Source organism: Cynocephalus volans, chromosome 2 (genome assembly GCF_027409185.1).
Source record: "Cynocephalus volans isolate mCynVol1 chromosome 2, mCynVol1.pri, whole genome shotgun sequence".
In the NCBI taxonomy this organism is placed as follows: domain Eukaryota; kingdom Metazoa; phylum Chordata; class Mammalia; order Dermoptera; family Cynocephalidae; genus Cynocephalus; species Cynocephalus volans.
This window is the reverse complement of record NC_084461.1, coordinates 51,971,267-51,996,629: the sequence shown is the minus strand read 5'-3', so window position 1 is coordinate 51,996,629 and position 25,363 is coordinate 51,971,267. Positions and strand designations below refer to the sequence as shown.

General features: G+C 38.1%; 1 protein-coding gene across 1 annotated transcript in view; it reads right to left on the bottom strand.

Moving 5' to 3' along the window:
- The window catches only part of ZSWIM6 (zinc finger SWIM-type containing 6), a 211,800-nt gene that overhangs the window by 48,618 nt on the left and 137,819 nt on the right, over positions 1–25,363 (bottom strand). Inside the window, exons 3-4 of the mRNA XM_063086876.1 lie at positions 17,121–17,269; positions 13,661–13,811 (exon numbers count right to left, since the gene is read on the bottom strand). Of these exons, the coding sequence (XP_062942946.1) occupies positions 13,661–13,811; positions 17,121–17,269 (300 nt within the window). The remainder of the gene's footprint in view (positions 1–13,660; positions 13,812–17,120; positions 17,270–25,363) is intronic.

The following is a 25,363-nucleotide window of genomic DNA, read 5'->3' as shown; positions in this document are numbered from 1 at the left end:
TTTTGAGAGATAGAAGGCAGTAGGACTGCACAGAGAATGAAACCAGGCTCTCGGTAATGAGGACCCAGCAGCAGATAAGCATTCTGACTACAGCGCTGGAGGCAAGTAAACCTTCCTGAGTAACACAATTGACAAAGTCGTATAAAGAGAGAGCTATGAATAATGCGGGAGAAGCAGACACTGACCCCATTCCATAGCAGGACACAGCCCACAAGCAGGAAAGCTCTGCAGAGCCTACAGAACGCATGAGATAAATAAGTGTTGGCAACTGTGTTGTTATTACTGGTCCTAGTACAGGCCAGGGCAAAAACAGTGAGCTAGGGGTCTTCACCAGCTCCTTATCGAAGGGGACTGGAAAACAGGATCAAAATTTCTTTGTATCCCATCTGTAGCATGTAGTATTTGTATTCATGCTTAAGTTTCTTATATAATACAGTTCTCAATCAATATCATGTGTTTGGCTATTCGACATCAATGTGTTTGTTGTCTCAAAGAATTTGAAGTCAGAGTCACTATATACATGCGGATTGGTGACTTAATTAGGTAAGCTCAGCTGACCATTGCAATCAGGATTGTGGTAGTATGGATAGGCACACCCACTGGGCCAGGCAGCTTTCACAGGGTTTATTTCCACCCAGGTGAGCTTCCCTTTGCCCCTGCTCTGCTCTGAGAGACTGCCTGGCAGAGATGCACATAACAGTCTTTTAAAATACCGTATAATGGGTGCAGAATTTCAGTTCTGCAAGACGAAAGGTGTTCTGGATGTAGACCATGGTGATGGTTGTACAACAACGTGAACATACTTAATGCCACTGAACGGTACGCTTGAAAATGGTTAAAATGATAACTATTATGTTACGTATATTTTACTATAAAAAAAAAGTAATGGGATGTTACTTCTGAGATTACATTGCAAAAAGACTGTGACTCCCACCTTGCTTGCCCTCACCCTCCCTAACTCACCATGAGGGAAAATAGTTGGCATATTGTGAGCTGTCCTGTGGAGAGGCCCATGTGGCAAGAAAATGATGGCTTCAGTCAACAGATTAAAGAGTGAGTTTGGAAGTGGATCCTTCCCAAGTCAAGCCCTGAGATGATTGAAGACCTTGCTGACACCTTCACTGCCAGAGGACTCACCTAAGCTGCACCCAGATTCCTGACCTACAGAAGTTGTGAGATAATAAACGTTTGTTGTTTCAAGCAGCTAAATTTTGGGATAATTTGTTATGCAGAAATAAATAACTAATACAGTTGTTACTATTTTTATGAAAATGATTTATTTTTGAATATACTATATTATAATCTGTCTTTTTCACTTAGCAATATATTTTGACATCTACCTATACTAAAACATACTTTTTTACAACTTGATTTTTTTTAATGTCATAGTATAGATACAACGGGATTCAGGATATGCTACCCCAAAAATGGCACCTCGGCATTTGAGAAAACAGCTGAAGCAGGAAGGTCTCTCTGACCTTCTTGTACTATTCTCCCTTAAAGCAGGCCATAAAAGAATTCTCTGACCTTCCTCTAGAGTAGGTGATGAGACCCTCATTCCAGAAGTGTCCCTCCCTATAAACAGAAGAAAGAAATGAAGACACAGAGGAACAGAAAGAATCAGAACACATAGGCCTTGCTATGTTCTTTGCAGTTTATCACCATTAGATCATACTGTCTTGTTCTCCAATCATACTTCTGCATGACTACCCTTAAAAATATTTTCCCGGTTTCTTTGGGCCTTCATTTCAGAAGGCTCCAGTGTCACGTAAAACTGATATTAAGTAAATTTGTCATGCTAAAAAATATAAATATTGTGGCTGGGTGCAGAAGAATCACCACTTGTGTCTGGGTCGGTAGATGGTACAGCATCTGGGTCCATGGAGTCAGTAATTTCCAGTATTTTGCAATAAATGTAGTCCAAATGGGTGGGCTGAGTTCTCTACTGCTGAACATAGTTAGATTTATCTTAATTCTAAGTGCCCTGAATCTGTATACCACTCAATCTGTCTACACCTCACCAAGGCACATTATAGCTGTGGCTTTATAACAAGTGGTCAAACTAACCTTACAACGAAATCCAAACTAGAAAGAAACACCTACAGCTATTTCTGCTCACACAGTTAAGTCCTCAGATGAGAAGCTGTGAAAAGAACCATGAGAGATACCATCCTGTTCTTGTGAACTGAGCACAGGGCCCGTGTAATGGCAGCACATCTTCTCCTCAATAAAAAACAGGATTTACATGCTAGAAAGCAAAGCATATGCCTCAGCTCGGAGAGAAAGTTAAGTGTTTAAAACTTGGAGAAAACCATATTATGTAATACTTGAAAATGAAAATTTAAAGAGTCTTTCCCTGTGATAAAACTGTAATTAAATCTTATTTAACTGTTTCCTCTAATGACATCTATTTTAATTAGGTTTTAATAGACTGGCAGCCGCAACCGATAGTTTTATGAAGCAAAGTAAAATTACAGTCTAGGAAGACATTTAAGGAAAGAGACCCGTCAACACAGATGAGAGGTTACAATATATCCCCTCATCCCTGAAGACCTCCACGTAATTAAGTGTGCTGAACAGACAGCCATTAGGGCTAACAGTAGGTGTGCTCACCACCAATCAGCACTGGGTTCTTCTTTGAAATCCAAGGGTTATTTCTGTGATTTACTTTCCAGAAAATTTGCATGTCACTGAATAAAGAATATGCAATTGAAGAGGTACGTGTTCTATAGCTTCTACTAACTGTATAGCCTCTATCAAATGTGTGCCTCTAACACTGTAATAGGACTTTCTGTTTTAAGATTTTAATATACACTTTTTCTAACAGCTGATTATGATACAATAGTCCTCATCTTGAGAACACTGCTGCACATTTGGGATAATAAACATCCCGTAGAGAAAGTAAAATTAATATTTGAAAAAAAAATTCATATATAAGATAAATGTATCTGCAAATGAGATGCACTAAAAAGATCTTAACAGTATGCATCTGTATCTGTTTCATACTACATTATGAAAATCAAAGAGTAAATCACAAAAAATAACTCAAACCAGATGAATATCATAAGCACTTATGTTAGAAAAGAAGAATTGAGAATAATCAGTCCCTTTGTTACCTGGAGGATGGGGGAAAGAAATCGGGCCTATTTGTACCACAAATAAGTTTAATATATTTATTTGAAAAACAGAAAAAGTTCAAACGAGCATATGCTATTTCAAAAACTAATTTTGAAACATCAACACAAATTTTCATAAATCACATATAATTAGAAAATGGTAAATCTTGGGGAGGGAGATATCTGGTCCTATGAAAACAATTCTGTAATCTTCTGGCTGACAACTTGATAGCTCCAAATCGCTTTGCCAAGAAGCAGAGTTACTTGGCTAAGACACTCTCACTTGTACACTTTTATCAGATTAAGGCTTTCATGCCAGGAATCTTTTTTTTTCTTCCTGGTGTATTGGCCAGTGCCAGAAACGGACCCATAGAATCTACCGGTGCTAGCTAAGGAGTTAAGCATCCGAGATTTAATTTAACAGTTTCAGCTTTATTAAGCTGTCACAGAGCGGCCCCACTTTGATAACAGTAGCTGCTCCAATTATGGCTTGGTTTAGGGTTGACAAGTATAATGATTCATTCGTGGCACATGAGAAGCAATAAAAGGTTGTTTTGCATTACAGCTTTAAAAATGTGGGCACTTTTTTCATTTAATTTGTCACTTAGCTTTTGCTAAGAGGACATTTAAATTGCAGTAAAAGGCAAATGGGGCTTTTAGTTTAAATGTAATCCCCATATTTAAATGATCTGTAATGGCGCAGTGTTGGAGTGGGAACACTATTGTCTCACAGTGGGTCCTGATGGTGACATGTGACATTTGTATTCAGGTCCTGTATTATCCATGTGGCTAAAGGGCTTCCAATTTCATTTCACAGCCAGAAGCCTGCAGAAAACACCAATTAACTTGCAGATCCCATTTGCCGACAAAACTCAGCCTCTTCTCAATGTCTGGCATCTGGCAGTGCTCAGCATTTAATTCCAAAGCAGAGCCTTGAAGCAATGTGAGCCCTGTGTAGGGGCACAAAGTCAAATTCCCCCATTTTATTAAGAAGCAAAAACCATTCCTTTTGTAGTTCAGAAGCAACTTTTTGTTAATTTTTTTGGTGAATGAATAGTAAGATGTGATAGCTTGTTACTTCTACATGGGACTCTTTACAGAATTTAAACACCATTAAAATGGCAAATGAGAGTATATAAGATAATTTCTAGCAGTCTAGCGATGATGGGGGGGAGGTTGTAAAAAAAAAAAAGAAGCACAGGACAAGAAATTGTGCTCTTCATACCGTACTAAAATCAAAGAACTTGTATAAAGCCCGGTCCTTAATTAGAAAGTAGTCTAACAGAGGACATAACTAGAATAAACTAGTGAAAACTTCCACCTAATGAGAATTTATACTTTTGATCGAGGGTTCAGGTACATAATTTTCAAAACCAACTTAGAAAAGTGAGATGTGACTATGGGTTAAATGTGAACATGCAAATTTTATCTGATTGTGTCATTTGTACTTTTTTTGGTAAACAAAAAATTTAGCTGGTATTTTCTTCATAACCAGTTACTTGTAATTCTAAGTTTCTCGAAGTACCAAAACTCTTTAAATTGTACCCATTTAATATTAATCCAATAGTTTTTCCTTAAATGATCCCCTCCATTATAGTTTTTAAATGCTAGTCCTTTTTACTTTTACAAACCAATTAGTCAATTCAACATGTACTGTAGTTATAAAACTAAGGAGAGTTTACTTGGAAAAATAAATCATTCAGTATTCTATAAAAATATTTGTTTAAACCACATATTAAATGTGGAATATACTATAAAGCATATGTACTTCACAGGGCCTGGTTTTCCAAAGCCTTGCAGTTTCAAATATTGACCTTGCAAGGACAGGAAATTTCCTTCTGGCTATAAGTCAGATAAGGATTGTGGCACAGCAGGTTGCTGGCTCAAAGACAGACTAGTTACTGACTGTTATGTAAAGATACTGAGAAATTGCTATAGGAAGGAATGTTTGCTAAGATCAAACTGTTGTTGATAGGCCCACTTAATTGCCTTACTGGAATGTCATCTGGCTTGTTTCACTGAAAGTTACCAGCCTATATTGTTAAACTATAACCCCACCTTTGTTCTCTTCCTGTAACTTCCTGGTCTGGAAAATAAATGCAGGGAGAGAATCCCAATTCAGCATTAATTTCCCAAGGAAGGAATGCTTCTCTCTTGAGGGTTCCAGGAGATTAACCACTTCGGGGCCTCTCACTGCTCAGAAGAGATAGGCTTTGAGTAATCCTTTGCATCTCCGTCACCCAGGGGAAGTGGGGTGACAAATCCGTGGGGGGGGGGGGCGAAGCAACACAAAGCAACAATTAAAGACTTGTGTTCTTTAACCACCACACTGTGCCGCCCAAACATCACTCCAATATATCAAAACTATCTACTGTACTTACAGATTGATTTAAATTTTGGTTGGAGAGAAAGGCCACTACCATTATTTCAGGGGACCCAAAGAAAGTACCAAGAAAAAGTTACTACAAGATACTTAAGAAAAAATGTCAGGGAAAAAGTTCAACAAATATTTAACAGTTGGCAAATAGAAGACATACATAAAAAACATCAAGAGTTTCTTGTCCACAGCCAAGTTTCTGAATGCACATTCTATTTATATGAAAAAGGAAACACTGACATCAAATTCTTTACCAATTTCTTGCATAACCCTAGATTACACAATGTCATCTTGTGGAAGTCTCCTAACTGCCCTGGACTTATTTCCTTATCTGTAAAACAGTTCATCTCAAATGTTCCTTCCTATTAAGATCATGTGGTATCGGAGTTTCAAGATGGCGGCGGCTGCGGCGGCTGGCGCGGAGTAGCTGAGGTGGAAAAGGTGGCCACTGGGCCTCAGGCAGCCGGGAAACTTGTGGACCTTCCTCTGGCCATCTCTTAAGGGAGGACTGCTGCTGCTGGCCGGTCGTGGGGGCTCAACGCCACTTTGCCCCCGGCAGGAGAGGCTGCCTCATTTACAGGCAACAGCTATGAAGTGTGGAGCAGGAAAAGAACTGATTCTTAGCTGCAAAAGCGAGTCTTGAAACAGGGAACACGGCGCCAGGGCTGCTGCGGATGCAGCCAGGATCCCGGAGGCTGGGGCCGCACTGAAGGCGGCCAGCTGCCCTATTCAGGATTCGAGGTTTCAGGCCGGCATTAAAGAAGATTCCTGGGAGCGCCCGAGCGGCGCCGCGACTGAACAGCCCGAGGCGGCAGCGCCGAGAACACGGATGGCAACAAACCAGAGACAGAGCGAGCGCCCGACCTGGCACAGCACTGTGAGTGATCCGTGGCACAGCTCTGTTCGGGGGGTGGATGCCCACGCGGCTCCCGCCTGCACCACCAAGCCACTCACTGCCCCGGTGCTGCCTCCATTTTCCCAGGTGCGGGCAGCTCTGCCCTGCTCGGCCATCACTGAGCCCATTTGCTTGGCCTGGCGCGGGGCTTTCCGGACCCTGCGGGCCGACCTTCTCTCCCACTCCCTCCGCGGTTCTCTGGCGGGGCTGGGGGTGTGGGGCGTCCCGACCAGTGTTGGGGGGGCTAGGAAGTACCGGCGGGCCGACTGTCACTCCACCACACCCTGGACTCCGGCCCCGGTAAACTTCCTGTTACTGGGAGGCAGATACCATCTCTGCGACCACCAGTTTGGAAAAAAGCCTAACGAATTTCTGGTTGGGAATAGTGTGGTAGGAGAGTTCCCAGGTCCGCTTGAACCTGCCGGAGAGCAGGCTGCAGGCAGGCACTAGACTCGGTTTATACCGGGGGGATACAAAGGTGAACAAGACCCGAGAAAGATCTACACAGTGCTACAAAGGCACCCAGAGAGACCGGTCGTCTGTGCCTAGCAGAAACCTGGTAGACTTCCTGGGCGAGGCGGTGCTGAGCAGGGTCTTGAAGGCCCAGCTGATAGACGAGGAGTGCAGAAGACACACCCCAGCCCAGCACAGTGTGCACAGAGGGGGGAGACGTGCGGCCAGGGAGGCGGAGACTCGACAGAAACCACACACCCGGTGGGGTCGCCACTGCACGATCTAACAGCCTGGGCCAGAGCACACGGAACAGGGAGAAGTCCTGTAGAGAAAGTGAAAGCTCAACAGAGATCACACACCCTGTGGTACGTGATCCACCAGCCCAGCAGAGTACAAGCTGACCAGAAAGGTGGATCCCCGGAGAAGCCCAAGACCCGAGGCAACCACACACACAAGACACTAGAGGCCAACTGAGCAGTCACGGAGGGAGCCATACCAAACTGGCAACCACAGCAACATCCTAGTTAGTCATTAGTCTCAAACCGGTGGACTGTGAAACCCCCTGCCACAATGAATAAACACCAAAAAAAAGACACCAGAAATACAAAAAATCAAGAAAGTACACCACCAAAAGTTAATAAATCTCATACTCTAGATCCTATAGAACAAGAAGCCCTTGAAATAACTGACAAGGAATTTCGAGTGATAATTCTAAGGAAACTGAATGAGATACAAGAAAACTCAGCTAGACATCATGATGAAATGAGGAAAAGTATACAGGATCTGAAAGAGGAAATATACAAGGAAATCAATGTCCTGAAAAAAAATGTAGCAGAACTTGCTGAACTGAAGAAGTTATTCAGCGAAATAAAAAACACAACGGAGAGTTTAACCAGCAGGCTTGTCGAAGTTGAAGAGAGAACCTCTGAACTTGAAGATGGGCTGTTTGAAATAACACAAGCAGACAAAAAGAAAGAAAAAAGAATCAAGGACATGGAAGAAAATCTGAGAGAGATATCAGACAACCTCAAGCGCTCAAATATCCGAGTCATGGGTATTCCAGAAGGGGAGGAAAATGGAGATTCCATTGAAAACATATTCAACAAAATAGTGGCAGAAAACTTCCCAGGTATAGGAAAAATCACAGATCTTCAGATCCAGGAAGCTCAACGATCTCCAAACGTATTCAACCCAAAAAGGCCTTCTCCAAGACATGTCATAGTCAAATTGGCAAAACTCAGAGACAAAGAGAGAATCTTAAAAGCTGCAAGAGAGAAGTGTCAAATCACCTATAAGGGAGCCCCAATCAGGTTAACATCAGACTTTTCATCACAAACCCTAAAAGCTAGAAAGGAATGGGATGATATTTTCAAAATACTAAAAGACAAAGATTGCCAGCCAAGAATACTCTACCCTGCAAGGCTATCCTTCCAAAATGAGGGGCAAATAGTATATTTCTCAGACAAATAAAAACTGCGGGAGTTCACTACCACAAGACCACCCTTACAAGAAATCCTCAAGGGAGTACTGGGTTTGGTTCCTGAAAAATAACTACCACTGCCATAAAAACCTAAGAAAAATCTAAACCCGCTAGTACAATAAAAATGGCATTCATGAAGAGAAAGTAAGCTAACAAAAACACTATCTACAACCTAAGGAACCAACAAACAAAGAAACCAAACAGTAAATCAGAAAGCAAGGAACAAAAGACACCTAAGACAACCAAACAACCAATAAAATGCTAGGAATAAATCAACACCTTTCAATAACAACTCTTAATGTTAAAGGCTTAAATTCCCCAATTAAAAGACACAGACTGGCTGACTGGATCAAAAAGCAGGACCCAACTATATGCTGCCTACAAGAGACCCACCTCACCCATAAAGATTCACACAGACTAAGAGTGAAAGGATGGAAAAAGATTTACCATGCAAACAGAAAAGAAAAACGAGCTGGAGTGGCTATTCTTATATCTGACAAAATAGACTTTAAACTAAAAACCATAAAAAGAGACAATGAGGGACACTACTTAATGATAAAAGGACTGATCCATCAAGAAGACATAACAATCATAAATATGTACGCACCCAATGTTGGAGCAGCCAGATTTATAAAACAAACTCTATTAGACCTAAAGAAGGAAATAGACACTAATACCATAATAGCAGGGGACCTGAACACTCCACTGTCAATATTAGACAGATCATCTAGGCAAAGAATCAGTAGAGAAACACAAGATCTAAACAAGACTCTAGACCAATTGGAATTGGCAGATATCTACAGAACATTCCACCCAACAACCTCAGAATATTCATTCTTCTCATCAGCACATGGATCATTCTCCAGGATAGATCACATATTAGGTCACAAATCAAGTCTCAATAAATTCAAAAAAATTGCAATTATCCCATGTATCTTCTCAGACCACAATGGATTAAAACTAGAAATTAATAACAAACAAAACTCTGGAAACTATACAAACACATGGAAATTAAACAGCATTCTACTTAATGACATATGGGTCCAAGAAGAAATCAAGCAGGAAATCAAAAAGTTTATTGAAACTAATGAAAACAATGATACATCATACCAAAACCTGGGGGATACTGCAAAAGCAGTACTAAGGGGGAAATTTATTGCATTAAGTGCTCACTTCAGAAGAATGGAAAGATGACAAGTGAACAACCTAACACTTCACCTTAAAGAACTAGAAAAACAAGAACAATCCAAACCTAAAGTTAGCAGACGGAAAGAAATCATTAAGATCAGAGCAGAACTGAATGAAATTGAAAACCAAAAAACAATTCAAAAGATCAATGAATCAAAAAGTTGGATTTTTGAAAAGATAAATAAAATTGACAAACCATTAGCATGGCTAACAAAAAAAAAGGAGAGAGAAGACTCAAATAACAAAAATTAGAAATGAAAAAGGCGATATTACAACTGATTCATCTGAAATACAAGGAATCATTCGAGACTACTATAAACAACTATACGCCAACAAATTTGAAAATCTGGAGGAAATGGATAAATTTCTGGACACACACAAGCTCCCAAGACTGAACCATGAAGACGTAGAAAATTTGAACAGACCAATAACAATAAAGGAGATTGAAGCTGTTATCAGAAGGCTCCCAACAAAGAAAAGCCCAGGACCAGATGGATTCACAGCAGAATTTTACCAAACATTCAAAGAGGAATTGACACCGATTCTTTACAAACTATTCCAAAAGATTGAAACGGACGCAAATCTCCCAAACTCATTCTATGAAGCAAACATTATCCTGATACCAAAACCAGGTAAAGATATAACCAAAAAAGAAAACTACAGGCCGATATCCTTGATGAATATAGATGCAAAAATCCTCACTAAAATACTAGCAAACAGAATACAGCGACACATAAGTAAAATTATTCACCACGATCAAGTGGGATTCATCCCAGGGATGCAAGGTTGGTTCAACATACGCAAATCAATAAATGTGATACACCATATTAATAAACTCACACACAAGGACCATATGATCATCTCTATAGATGCTGAAAAAGCATTTGATAAAGTTCAGCACTCATTCATGACAAAGACCCTCTATAAGTTAGGTATAGAGGGAAAGTATCTCAACATAATTAAAGCCATATATGACAAACCCACTGCCAATATCATCCTGAATGGGCAAAAGCTGAAAGCTTTTCCTTTAAGAACAGGAACTAGACAAGGATGCCCACTCTCACCACTCCTATTCAACATACTGTTGGAAGTACTAGCCAGAGCAATCAGAGAAGAGAAGGAAATAAAGGGCATCCAGATTGGAAAAGATGAAGTCAAACTGTCCCTGTTTGCAGATGACATGATCCTATATATCGAAGAGCCTAAAACCTCTACAAAAAAACTGTTGGAATTGATAAATGATTTCAGCACAGTAGCAGGATACAAAATCAACACACAAAAATCAGTAGCATTTCTTTTCTCCAATAGTGAACATGCAGAAGGAGAAATCAAGAAAGCCTGCCCATTTACAATAGCCACCAAAAAAATAAAATACTTAGGAATTGAGTTAACCAAGGAGGTGAAAAATCTCTATAATGAGAACTACAAACCACTGCTGAGAGAAATTAGAGAGGATACAAGAAGATGGAAAGATATTCCATGCTCTTGGATTGGAAGAATCAACATAGTGAAAATGTCCATACTACCCAAAGTGATATACAAATTCAATGCAATCCCCATCAAAATTCCAAAGACATTTTTCTCAGAAATGGAAAAAACTATTCAGACATTTATATGGAACAATAAAAGACCACGCATAGCCAAAGCAATGTTGAGCAAAAAAAAATAAAGCTGGAGGCATAACACTACCTGACTTTAAGCTATACTACAAAGCTATAATAACCAAAACAGTATGGTACTGGCCTAAAAACAGACACACTGACCAATGGAATAGAATAGAGAATCCAGAAATCAACCCACACACTTACTGCCATCTGATCTTTGACAAAGGCACCAAGCCTATTCACTGGGGAAGGGACTGCCTCTTCAGCAAGTGGTGCTGGGATAACTGGATATCGATATGCAGGAGAATGAAACTAGATCCATACCTCTCACCGTATACTAAAATCAACTCAAAATGGATTAAGGATTTAAATATACACCCTGAGACAATAAAACTTCTTAAAGAAAACATAGGAGAAACACTTCAGGAAATAGGACTGGGCACAGACTTCATGAATACGACCCCAAAAGCACGGGCAACCAAAGGAAAAATAAACAAATGGGATTATATCAAACTAAAAAGCTTCTGCACAGCAAAAGAAACAATTAAAAGAGTTAAAAGACAACCAACAGAGTGGGAGAAAATATTTGCAAAATATACATCTGACAAAGGATTAATATCCAGAATATATAAGGAACTCAAACAACTTTACAAGAAGAAAACAAGCAACCCAATTAAAAAATGGGCAAAAGAGCTAAGTAGGCATTTCTCTAAGGAAGATATACAAATGGCCAACAGAAATATGAAAAAATTATCAACATCACTCAGCATCCGGGAAATGCAAATCAAAACCACATTGAGATACCATCTAACCCCAGTTAGGATGGCTAAAATCCAAAAGACTATGAACGATAAATGCTGGCGAGGCTGCGGAGAAAAAGGAACTCTCATACATTGTTGGTGGGACTGCAAAATGGTGCAGCCTCTATGGAAAATGGTATGGAGGTTCCTTAAACAATTGCAAATAGATCTACCATACGACCCAGCCATCCCACTGTTGGGAATATACCCAGAGGAATGGAAATCATCAAGTCGAAGGTATACCTGTTCCCCAATGTTCATCGCAGCACTCTTTACAATAGCCAAGAGTTGGGACCAGCCCAAATGTCCATCATCAGATGAGTGGATACGGAAAATGTGGTACATCTACACAATGGAATACTACTCAGCTATAAAAACGAATGAAATACTGCCATTTGCAACAACATGGATGGACCTTGAGAGAATTATATTAAGTGAAACAAGTCAGGCACAGAAAGAGAAATACCACATGTTCTCACTTATTGGAGGGAGCTAAAAATTAATATATAAATTCACACACACACATACACACACACACACACACACAAACCGGGGGGGGGGGGGAAGAAGATATAACAACCACAATTATTTGAAGTTGATACAACAAGCAAACAGAAAGGACATTGTTGGGGGGGAGGGGGGGAAGGGGGAAGGGAGGGAGGTTTTGGTGATGGGGAGCAATAATCAGCTACAATGTATATCGACAAAATAAAATTTAAAAAAAAAAAAAAAAAAAAAAGATCATGTGGTATCTTCAGAGAGAACAGCTTCTCTTGGTCTAGACCAGACGTGCAATCAATCAACATGATGTGGTCCATCATTAGCCAAGAGGAGTTTCATTGAGATTAGGATCTTCTAGTAAATATAGCCAGCATTATCCACTCATAAAATTAACATAGGCACTGATATAATGTTTTGTCAAAAATTTCATTTGTCACTTACAGATTTAATATAAAGACAAGATAACAAATTCTTCACCCATTACTTCCCTAGCAATGAGCACTGGGTAACAAGACTCTTCCCAACAAAATTCCCAGTATCCTTTTAATGAACATGACTAGTGGTTTGCTCGTTTTTATCTTTAACCACCAGAGATTTGGGAAGCAATAAATATTAGAGTTTGCTGTATCTTTTCCATTCCGAGGGTCAACATCAATATCTAAGTCTATAGCAGCCACAAATAAAATGAATATCCAAACTACTTTTGGTAACTCCAATGTGGGAGAAAGGGAAGAAAGACCAAATTTTAGCTGAACTGACTACAATATTAATGTAGAAATAAGTAACGAGCTCTATAATACATTTAAAATATATTTTAAAATAATATAGCTTTTTTCCCAAATATTTAAAGGCAGATTCCTGTACTTATTTTCCTCAAGATCAGGCAATTAACCCCCAAAACCTTGCCAAGATTGTTTTCTGCAAATGCCAGCCCAAGTCCTCATTCTTCCTGTTCTTCTTCTTTTTTTTTTTTTCCCGTGACCGGCACTCAGCCAGTGAGTGCACCGGTCATTCATATATAGGATCCGAACCCGCGGCGGGAGCGTTGCCGCACTCCCAGGGCAGCACTCTACCGAGTGCGCCACAGGCTCGGCCCATTCTTCCTGTTCTTCTAACCAGTGTATGTTGGCAACATGTATGAGCAGCTCGCTCTCTTTCACAATACTATGACCATGTTCTTGAAACATTCAACTATGATGTTTATCTACATACAACTCAATAGTAATTTATCAGGAAACACATTTACCCAGCTCATCCCAGAGTTGCCTATATTTGTCAGTCATCGCAGTGCCTTGTTGCCTCCAAAGTGACAGGCGAGGATCAGCCATGAACTGCTCTGTTATCAAGGTCAACATGCGTGCCCCATTGGAGTCCCTCATCTTCAACATCTCCCGCACCTAGAGAAGAAAAGCAGAACCTTAAAAAACTGTTCCTCCACCGAAAAACAAAAAAGCAAACAGCAACACAAGAGACAGACCACTTTTCTCTCTTTCTTCTGGAAGGAGGTAAGCCTTTGCACCAACCCTCTTAAGCAAACAAAACTAATTAAAAACCAGTCTGTATCCTAAATAGCAATCTAATCAAAGCAATGACTTGATCATTTCTTTTAAATCATGTTTTAGAATTCACATGAGGAAAAGAAGTTTCCCTAACTTCCTAATTCCGAAAATTTTTTGGTTGAGTCTTACATATCTGATCAAGGTAAGTGATTAAATCTTGTTTTATATGTCCCATACAAACATTTTTTTCCAGGTTTCCTTCAAAGTATCTCTCTTATCTAAACCAAGTACACTTTTGACTTAAAAGATTGTACTCCAACAAAGTAGGCAACAACATAATTCCTGCTTTGACAGACTATAGAAGTGAAATGTGGCACTGGAAACAGGCATCTGAACCTACTAGTTTACCAAAACAGGTTTCAGCAAGGTGCTGCTACTTCCTGGGGATGAGATGCCATAACTTCGCTAGCTTACAGAAAAATAATACCAAAACAACATGACAAATAGTTTGGCACCTTCCTGACTCTACAGCTGGTTGTACTTACCACCACAGTAGCAGAGTCTAAAGCAGAGTCTTTTGAGAACTCTTCAGGGATCTTCAAAATTATTTGATAACGTTTATAACAACAGCATCTGTCCTTTAGTTTTTTAAAAAATAGGCTTATTGAGACATAATTCATATACCATAAAATTCGCCAATTTAAACTGTACAATTCAGTGGTTTTTAGTAAATCCAGCATTGTGCAAGTCCTTCATTTTTTGAGATTTTAATAAGTTCAGCAATTTCAGTAAGTTCTCTCTCACTGAGGTTTTTTTTATATAAACAGCAGCAGCATACTTCTATTCACTCAGATGAAGTTGTTTTTTTACAATGGTAAGAGGAGAGAGACAGGGCTGCAGATTCAAGAACTCTCTTGCTCTATATGGGAATGAGTGATCCACAAAGCAGAATAATAGGCACTGACCTAATAAGTTAACTTGGCCTCTCAAGCTGGAACCTCAAGTTCTGTCCATTACTCTTGTGCTACATTTCCCAAATGAAAGAAAGGAGAAAAGAAACACAAGGGTAAGTCTCTCTGCAAGAAACCCTAAATGAATCCACACATTCCAAGTGTGTACTGTTGTATATTCCACACATAAGAATCCCAGCTGAACATCATTTGTCCCTATAGGAAATTACTGGAGCAAGGTCATAAGAGGTAGAAAAGCAGGCAAGGTGTGGGTGCTGGTCCTTTTTTCAGGATTCTTTCTATGTGAAAGTCAAGTAAAGGAGAAAATGGCAAATCTTCAATAAAGCAGCCCAAATCTAGAAGATCAACAGATCCTGCCTCAGGCCTGCACTCTGACACACAATGAAACACCTTCACCCACTTTTAGCATAAGCTTTGTAAAAAAACTCAAAAGTACTTCCACCCTCAATCACAAAGGTTGTGCTTCCAGGAAGGTTATTTCAGTAATCCTAAAAAGGAGTTTACACCCACTATGGAAGCACTAAAAACTCATAAACAGGTGAAGACTGGGAGGAAGAAAGGGAGTTGCCATTTACCAGATATTGTGCTAAATGGTTTTACATTTATACTTACCATTTAATCTTCACAAGCACCATGTAAAGTAGGCCAGATTATAATCCTCATTTTATGAATTATAAAACCAAGTCTCAGAGAGGTTAAGTAACTTGCCCCCAAAGGACAAGGGGGAACATCTGGGAACAGAACCCAGATCTGTCTTAACTCCAAAAGTTAGGCCATTTCCAAAATTAGATATTGCTATTGCTTCATATTACATATGTAATGTGTACATAATATATAGGGATAAAAATAACAACTGCAGACCAGTCTAATTATATACCTTTCACACTGAGGCCACAGTGTACTCTTTGCTGAATGAGAATATATGAAATACTTCCTGTGTGTCTAAATACATCAAAACTTTTAGATTGTTAGTATATGAATGAATTTGACTTAATATTTATTTTTCTGATAGATTTCTAACCTATTACTCAGTTAGCAATAGCAATAAAAAATACTTTACTATTAAGCATATAAACCAAAACTCCCTATTAACCAGCACTCAAGCACATCTATAATGGTAATTAATTTTCAGACTGTTGACTGAGGCATTACGTGAGTTTGAAGTGCTAGTGAATTACCAAAGAATGAGTAAATCATGTGTGAAGTAGTTTTAGAGTTAAATGCATATAATCTGATTCTTGGAAAACTGGCAATCTACATATGGTATACAAGATATATCTTTATTAACAGACTACTAATTAATCAGAATACACTATTTTCTGGCCATTCCCAATAACAAAGTTTATTCTAATTCTTCTGAACTAAAAAAAAAAAATCTTTTAGTTATTATGAATATTAGAGAAGCTATTTTAACAAGAGTATAATGAACATAGTTATTTGTTCCCTTAAAACCAATTTTAATACATTATCTGCATGATGCCTATACTCCCAATGAAAATATATTGATTTAATATTATTAAAAAAGCATTTTACTCAATATTTAGAAATGTTTACAGTACTAAAAATTTTAGGTAAAGCAACCAATAGAGCTTCTGCTCACAAGGAACATATGACCAAAATAACTTTATTTCTTAGGCCATCAATTTTTGGTGATGAAAATGAACATTTTAGACACCATCATGTAACACCATTATCATAAAAATGTTAGGAGATATGTTATTATTAGCTAATTTTATAGTTGAGGAAACTGACTTAGATAATTTGCCAAAGTTCATACAATTAGTATGAACTAAGATTTAAACTGAGGTCTGTATGACTCTAAAACCCTGCTTTTGAAACTAACTTAAAGATACTGACGTTAAACATGTAAAGCACATTTTAAGGATTATATTTAAAGTTATATTCTACTTAAGAAAATGAACTAGAAAGCAGTTACCTGAAAAGATAGCATTTTAAGTAACATTAAGCTATTTATTTTGCTTTTACTATTGAAAGAAGTTTTTCAAAATTGTATAAGTTTTCACCACTAAGACAAAAATGTCCCACCTCTTGTCTATGGTCATCTAAGCAAATGAAAGACTGCATTACAACACAAATATTTCTAGTGGGTCAATTAACTTAAAGCCTATTCTTTAAATTAAAAAAAAAAAAGAAAGCCTTTATCCTATTATAAACACAATTATAGTTTTATATATGTATATATTTAGAATATTTCTTTAAAAATAAACAACCATACCTTTGCAAAGAGCAAATTAAGTTGCTTTCCTGATCCGTGGTACCCGCCCTGGGAAAGGAACAGTTTAACCTGTTCTTGAACCTGCTCTTCATCTAAGTGCCAGCAGTTTTCATCATCTATACTAGCACCTGCTGTTGGATCAGGAGCACCTAGAAATAGAAAGAAAAAAATAACACATACGCTAGATAAAAACTCTGTGCTAAAAAAATTCTGATAATAAACTTGAAAATAATTAAGATTCTCTATTTTTGCCTAAACACTTTTTAATCCAATCTCAATTTCAATTATGCATACAAACTTATGACTGGAAATAAACACAAGTATCACTCTTTTATTTCCAGTACTGTCCTGATTTGTGTTAAGCCAAATGCTTACTTTAGAACTCAGAACTGAGACATTCCCATATTTTAAGATCAGAGACTGTATCTTCGGAGTTAAGTTTACAGGTTTTCTAAAGAATTAAAAAGTTGCAAAAATCTCTCGTAAATATGTGATGTTTATAAAGCTGTACTGTATAGGACATGCTAGAAAAATGTTTTTCAAAGACATTACAAAAATAGGAAAAAAGTAAACTCGACAGAGTATTTCTCCCTTTACTATGTTAATTCAAGAAGCTTTGGCCATTATCTGCTGCTGTATAAACTACATGCTGACGTTAAGTCTTCGGTTGCAGAAAACCGAAGATTAAAAAGGGAAATCAAGACACATGGGAACAGGCAGTGCAGCTGTTGTACTAAACCAGGTTGTAGTATCACCTTGCTAAATTGCATAAATATTTTACTGCTGAAGTACACACAAAAGATAACAGCTATGTAATAAGCCCTGTGTGTATTAAACTACCTTTGAAATTTAAAAATTACCCAGATATTTAGGCAGGTAAAAAATTAAGTATTATTATTTGTTAATAAGACAAAATAAAAAGAATATTTTAAGGTCTAAGATCCATAAGTAATACAAAAATTTTTAACCTAAAAACCTTTCATCCCTAGTGTTTCATCTCATTATCAACGCATAAAAAAAATACATTTGTAGGTCTGGTTTTATATTACTTTTCTTGTCTTCTAATGATTTAATGCAGACACAACTGGCCAAGGAAATGATCACTAACATCTGCTTAGAACCAGGTCTTCTAGTCCCTTACAAAGGAAGGCAGTGGGTCCATGAATCTCCCTGAAAAAGTGTATGGTTCATTCATTCATTCATTCAACCAGCTGGCATATTTACTGAGTGCCTGATTCAGTGCCAGTCTCTCTACTGGACCTGGGGATAGGATGGTGTACAAAGCAAACAGAATTCCTGTCCTTACTCATTCATTCAGCCAGCTGGTATATTTACTGAGTACCTGACTCAGTGCCAATTCCTCTGCTAGACTTGGGGATAGAATGGCATACAAAACAAATAGAATTCCTGTACTCGCTGAATTTACAGTCTAGTTCAGAGGCTTTACAACTTTTTTGACCAAGACCCACAATAAGAGATACATTTGACAGCATACCTAATACACTCGTGTGCGTGTGTGCACGCACCTTTGTGATTTCAACTATGTATTAATCTGAAGCAAAAGCCTGATTTAAAAAAATACCTTTACTATAAGCAAAGAGGTCTCATGTTTTCTACTCAATTTCATTTTTTAAAAACGGCTTGTCATGACTTTTAGAACTGATTACCTAACCTATAACAGGGTACAACCCACTATTTAAAAACAGTTTTAAAGAGCTAGCCGGTTAGTTCAGTTACTTAGAGTGCAGCCTTAAAACAACAAGGTCATGGGTTCAGCTCCCCATACTGCCCCCCCCCCGAAAAAATTAAAAAGTTTTAAGTGTGTGAGATAATAATCAATCTAATAATCATATATATAAATGTATAAAAATAAATAACAATTGCTCAAAGGAAGAGGACAGGGTGCTGGGAGACAGTATCAGAGAGCTCTGAGCTGGCCCTGGATTGTTAGGGTAAGCATACCTTGAGGAAATGGCATTGAGCCAAGATCTACCTTAAGTAGATTAGAAGCTAATTAGAAGTTAACTAGTCAGGGAAAGGAGGGGATGGGTCTGCATGTGAGAGTAAGAAAAGAAGGTGGGCAGAGGCCTTGGGAAGGAAGAAACATGATACACGGAAGAAATAAAAGACAATCCATGCAACCCAAGAGTAGAGGATGAGGGGAAGAGCAATACAAGGCAATCCTAAGAAAGAGAAGCAGGGCTGGATTCTGAGGGCCTTGGCTGGTGAAGAGCTTAGTTTTTTCCCCCTAAGAGTAATGAATGGAAATTCATGACAAGGTTATCCAAATAAAAGAATGGAATATGATGGATAGTAAAAGATGTTTTGTACTGATAATGTATCAATTTCAACATTCCTACCGGAGAATATTATCCAGCCATAGAAATCAGTGTGGAGATTCTCCAGGTACTACAATAGAAAGATATCCAGCATACACTGTTCATAGAAAAAAATCAAGAGGAAGAAAAGTATGTATAGTATACCACCTTTCATGTAAATAATGAGATTTTAAAAAGAGCTTATGTGTTAGTACCTCCTTACATATCCATAAAATACCTTGGAAGGACATTTAAAATGAGTAACCTAGTGACATGGGGAAAGGAGACTTCATTGAATACATTCCATGCTTTTAAAATGGTTCACATTGGAACCATGTGAATATATTTATGTATCTAAAAAATATCACCTTATCTGAAAAGTGTAGGATGGATTAGGGAGCAAAAATATATGAGGATGCTATTTTGATGGACTGCACACAGGATAATGATGGTAGCTTTGAAAAACAACAGTGAAAGCAGAAATGGAGAATCTGGCAGGAATTTAGGACATAAACACAACAAGGCTGGGTAGAGAAGTGGATATGTGAGGTATGGGAGATCAAGGGGTGGAGAGAGACATGGGTTTCTGGATTAAACAACTAGACAGAATACTGGACTACACAGACCACCAGAGAAGGACCAAGTTTAGGAGTGGGAGGGGCACTATTTGGTCATTAGTTCAGTTTTAGACATGGCAAATTTGAAGCACTTTTGGGACAGCAAAGAGGAGGAATAAAGAGAGCTAGATATACCACAGGAGGCAGTATGGGTTAAATAAATTAAGTATCTAGAAATAAGAGAATGAGTCTGAATGGCAATAGGAATGAGTGGCCTCTTAGCAAGAGTTGGAGAGACCAGCTCTTCCAGAAGTAAGGAGGAGAAAGTTGTTCCAAATAGGGACTAGACAACTAGGTAGATGTTTAAGCTCCAGGAGAGCAATGGTTTTATTGAACCTGCTCACCACTGCTTCCTAAGACCAAGCCACTGTCAGGTAATCAAGTACTGGGAGGAAAGGGGGGAAAAAGGAACGGAAAAAGGAACAGAGAAAGGCACGAATACATTTTCCCCCTGGGAAAAGGATTTTTATTGAAAAGGTTAGGAACCACTATGAAGCAACCTCACATACATTATCTCATTTTCTCCTCACAATGTTCTCTAGAAGTTAGTGTAGATCATGATCCCCATTCTACAGAATAGGTTCCAAGTTGTTATGACTTTCCCACAGCCACAATGCTAAAATCTAGTCTCCTAGTTCTCTCCAAAGAACATGTCCCAGAACCTTGGAGCTAAAGTCAAGCCCTGAGGTCATCAAGGCAGGGGTTGTCAACCCTAAGTCAAAGATAAATTTAAGGAAAGGTACTGGTATGTTTGTAAGCATTTGTTAGAGTGTTTCTATTTTACAAGAAGCTTTGAGGACAAACTATACTGTGAAGAGTTAACCACTAGGTCTACATCTGCATCCGACAGGGATTCAGAGCCCCTAATCCAGTCCATCCCTTTGATTCCAGGGAGACACAGACACACACAGGCCATGCACAAAGATATCTATAGATTCTTTACCTAAATGCATTGGAAAATACTTTCCCAACCAAACTACAGGGTCTTGACTTTATTTTTAAATTCTTCCCAATATCCTCCTTGGAAATTTGACACATTCCTCCTTATCCTCTTCTTAGGAAAAACAGTGACTAGCTACTACTGGTTATCCATTTCCACTGTTCCTTCTGATGAACTGAGGTAAATAAATCCAATTTCTATCCTCAGTGGTTATTGCCCCCAATTTTTTAAGTTGCTCTTTGTTGGGCACTGAGTGCCAAAGCCCACAAGTAGTCTGGCTGCTAGAACTGCTTGGATGGGGGCTGACTATGCTGTGGTATGGCTGAAGGCACTCACCTGCTTGGGTCAGAGCTGGTGACACTTGGTGCTTCGATTTGCCATAGAAACATTCAAATATTTTAAGTAGATCTGAATTTGGATTAGAGAAAATCCCAGTCTTTTCCTGTGGCCTGAATTGGCAAAGGAGCCTACATTCAGATAATACTCTCCCCCAAAACCTCAAAATACACTCAAGTTTTTCATGCTAAGAGCAAGAATCCAGGAATCAATTACACAGTGCATTTTTTTCCTTAAAACTTGATAGATTTTAAAGATGTTATCATATTTTTAAAATATATGATAGATTTTGAAATTGCTTTAATGGATCATTTAATCTATATACATACGGATTATGGTTCTCAGCCAAATGAAGAAATATCTAATGGCAAATGTACAAATATATAAATTATGTTTCTCCAGTTTTTAAGAAAATTTTTTATTTTTGGTTTTTATTTTATTTTATAGGTAAGCTAATATTAGAATTGACTTATTTCTTGAGAGTACTGGGGGAGAGGGAAAGGCATTGGAAAAGAAAATGTCCTATGAACAAAATTTCATTGCAAATAATCTATAACGTCTACACATGAGTTGAAAGGATGTGCAGGGCTCCTAATTCTGGATTAGAATTCAGAAGACTTCAGTTCTAGGCACATTTTGGAAATTCTACACATCCTTTGGCAAATCACTTAAGTTCCTCAGACTTCCATTTCCTCAACTCTAAAATCCTATAATGTACAAATAAAAAATAAACTGGGTGACAGAAACTAAAACACTACTCATGTGATGCAGAAAACTTCCTAACTTAGTCATAAGAATACAAGGAAAGATAACTAGTGAATAAATAAAACAAATTCACTTTAAATACAACTCAACATTTTAGGAATAATACATTACAGATTATAGACCAAGAAATTAAATGTCCACAACAATAATCCCTCCAAAAGTACAAATCCATGTACTGAACTTTATTACTAAGGTTTAACTATTTAAAACCTAATATGCATGACACAGTTGCTTAAGCCTTATACATGTAAGATTTAAATGTAAGATTAAATTATTAAATATAAGATTTGCAAAATGTATTTCTACTTGCTAATGGCCACCTATAACCAAAGAAAAGCCTCTCAGCATTTAGCTTTGAGAAGGGAATGCAAAGAGTAACATACTTCATGTATTTTTTCCTATTAGATATTCCTCAGTTGGGCAGGAACTGGAATCTGCACATATATAAATTAAATGGGACTGAACAAGCAGGTGCCCAAGTGAGTGCTGGTCCCACATGCTGATCCTGCTGTAGATGCTGGCCCAAGTCCAAGCCCCGAAGAGGCCCACCCACCAAACAAGAGGGCACCCAGGTGAGCGCCAGTCCTGTATGCCCACCCCATCACAAAAGCCAGCCTATGCCCAAGCTCCAGAGAAGCCCACCCACCGACCAAGCAGAAGCTAAGGCAGACCATTGCACACTCAACTGCACTGACACCAGAAGAGTCACCAGCAGAGGAGGAAGTCTTTCCCCTCATAGCCCACTCCAGAGTAATAGAAGAAACAAGTGTCCTACCAAATGACCAAACATCAATGAAAAAATACTAGAACTACAAATAAACAAAAAGATGTGACCACCATAGGAATATGATAATCCTCAAGTACCAGACCCTATAGAGCACGAAACCCTTGAGATGTCTGAAAAAGAATTCCGAGCACTGATCTTAAGAAAATTCAAAGAGATAAAATTAGAATCAATTACAGAACACAATGAAACAAGAAAAATATCCAGGATGTGAAGGAGGAAATTTACAAAGAGATTAATACCTCAAAAAAAGAATGTAACAGAACTCCTATAACTAAAGGATTCACCCAATGAAATAAAGAACAGAACAGAAAGCTTGAGCAGCAGGCTAGAGCAAGCAGAAGGAATTTCTTGAAGAAGGTCTTTCTGAAATAACCCAGGCAGATTAAAAAAAGGAAAAAAGAATTTTAAAAAACGAAGAAAATCTAAGAAAGACAGCAGACAACCTCAAGCACACAAACATCCAAATTATGTGTATTACAGAAGGGGAGGAAAAAGGAAAAGGCATTGAAAACCTATGCAAGGAAATAATAACAGAAAACTTCCCAGGTATAGGGAGAGACTCAGACCTTCAGATTCAGGAAGCCCAAAGATCCCCAAACAGATTCAATCCAACAAGATCCTCTCTAAGACATATTATAGTCAAACTGGCAAAACTCAAAGAGAGAATTCTAAAAGCAGCAAGAAAAAAGTGCCAAGTCAACTATAAGGGAGCCCCCATCAGACTAACAGCAGACTTGTCAACTGAAACCTTACAGGCCAGAAGAAAATAAGATGATATATTCAAAATACTAAAAGGAAAAAATTGCCAGCCAAGAATTCTATACCCAGCAAGGCTATCCTTCAGAAATGAGGGAGAAATAGTATATTTCCCAGACAAACAAAAATTATGGGAGTTCACTACCACACAACCAGCCCTGCAAGAAATACTCAAAGGAGTCCTGCATCCGGAATCTGAAAATGATATCACCTCAAAAATCCAACTAACATTGAAGTTGAAAAATAAAAGGGTAAGAAAGAAACAAATGATATTTAAAACAGCTAAACAAAAAGCAATATAATGACTGGAGTAAAGCAATACTTGTCAATAACAACTCTAAATGTAAATGGATTAAACTCCCCATTCAAAAGACACAGACTGGCTAATTGGATTAAAAAGTGAGACCCAACTATATGCTGTCATCAAGAGACCCACCTCACCTATAAAGACACCCACAGACTAAAGGTGAAGGGATAGAAAAAGATATACCAGGCAACTGGAAACCTAAAACAAGCAGGAGTAGCTATTCTTATATTGGACAAGACAGACTTCAAACCAAAAATCATAAAAAGAGACAAAGAAGGCCATTATATAATGATAAAGGGATCTATTCAGATAGAAGACATAACAATCATAAATATATGTGCACTCAATACTGGAGCACCCAGATAGGTAAAGCAAACTCTCTTAGACCTAAAATTAAGAGATAGACCCTAACATAATAATAGTGGGTGACATGAACACTTCTCTCTCAGCATTGTACAGATCTTCCAGGCAACAAATCAACAAAGAAACACAGGATTTAAACAACACCTTAGATCAACTGGACCTGGAAGTCATCTACAGAATATTTCATCCAACAACTACAGTATACACATTCTTCTCATCAGCACATGGAACGTTCTCCAAGATAGACCACATGTTAGGCCATAAATCAAGTCTCAACAAATTTTAAAATACTGAAATCATTCTAGGCATCTTTTCAGACCACAGTGGATTAAAACTGGAAATCAATAACAAGCAAAATTCTGGAAACTATTCAAGTGCATGGAAACTAAACAATAGACTCCTGAATGACCTATGGGTCCAAGAAGAAATTGAACAGGAAATCAAAAAATTTCTTGAAACTAACGAAAATAAATTTCTGGACACATACAAACTACCCAGACTGAACCAAGAAAAAAATAGAAAGCCTGAACAGACCAATAACAAGCATTGAGATTGAAGCAGAAATCAGCAATATTCCAACAAAGAAAAGCCCAGGACAAGACAGCTTTATAACTGAATTCTATCAAACCTTTCAAGAAGAATTAATACCATGTCTCTTCAAACTTTTCCAGAAAATTGAAACAGAAGCTGCTTTCCCAAACTCATTCTATGAGGTTGGCATCACCCTGATACCAAAACCAGATAAAGATACAACAAAAAAGAAAGTTACAGGCCAATATCCTTGATGAACATACAGGCAAAAATCCTCAACAAAATATTAGCAATCAGATTACAGCAACACATCAAAAAAATTATACACCATGATGAAGTAGGATTCATCCCAGGGATGCAAGGATGGTTCAACATACACAAGTCATTAAATGTGATACACCACATCAAGAAAATCAAGGACAAAAACCACATGATTATCTCAATAGATGCAGAAAAATCATCTGAAAAATTCAACATCCACTTATGATAAAGACTCAGCATATTAAGTATAGAAGGAAATTAT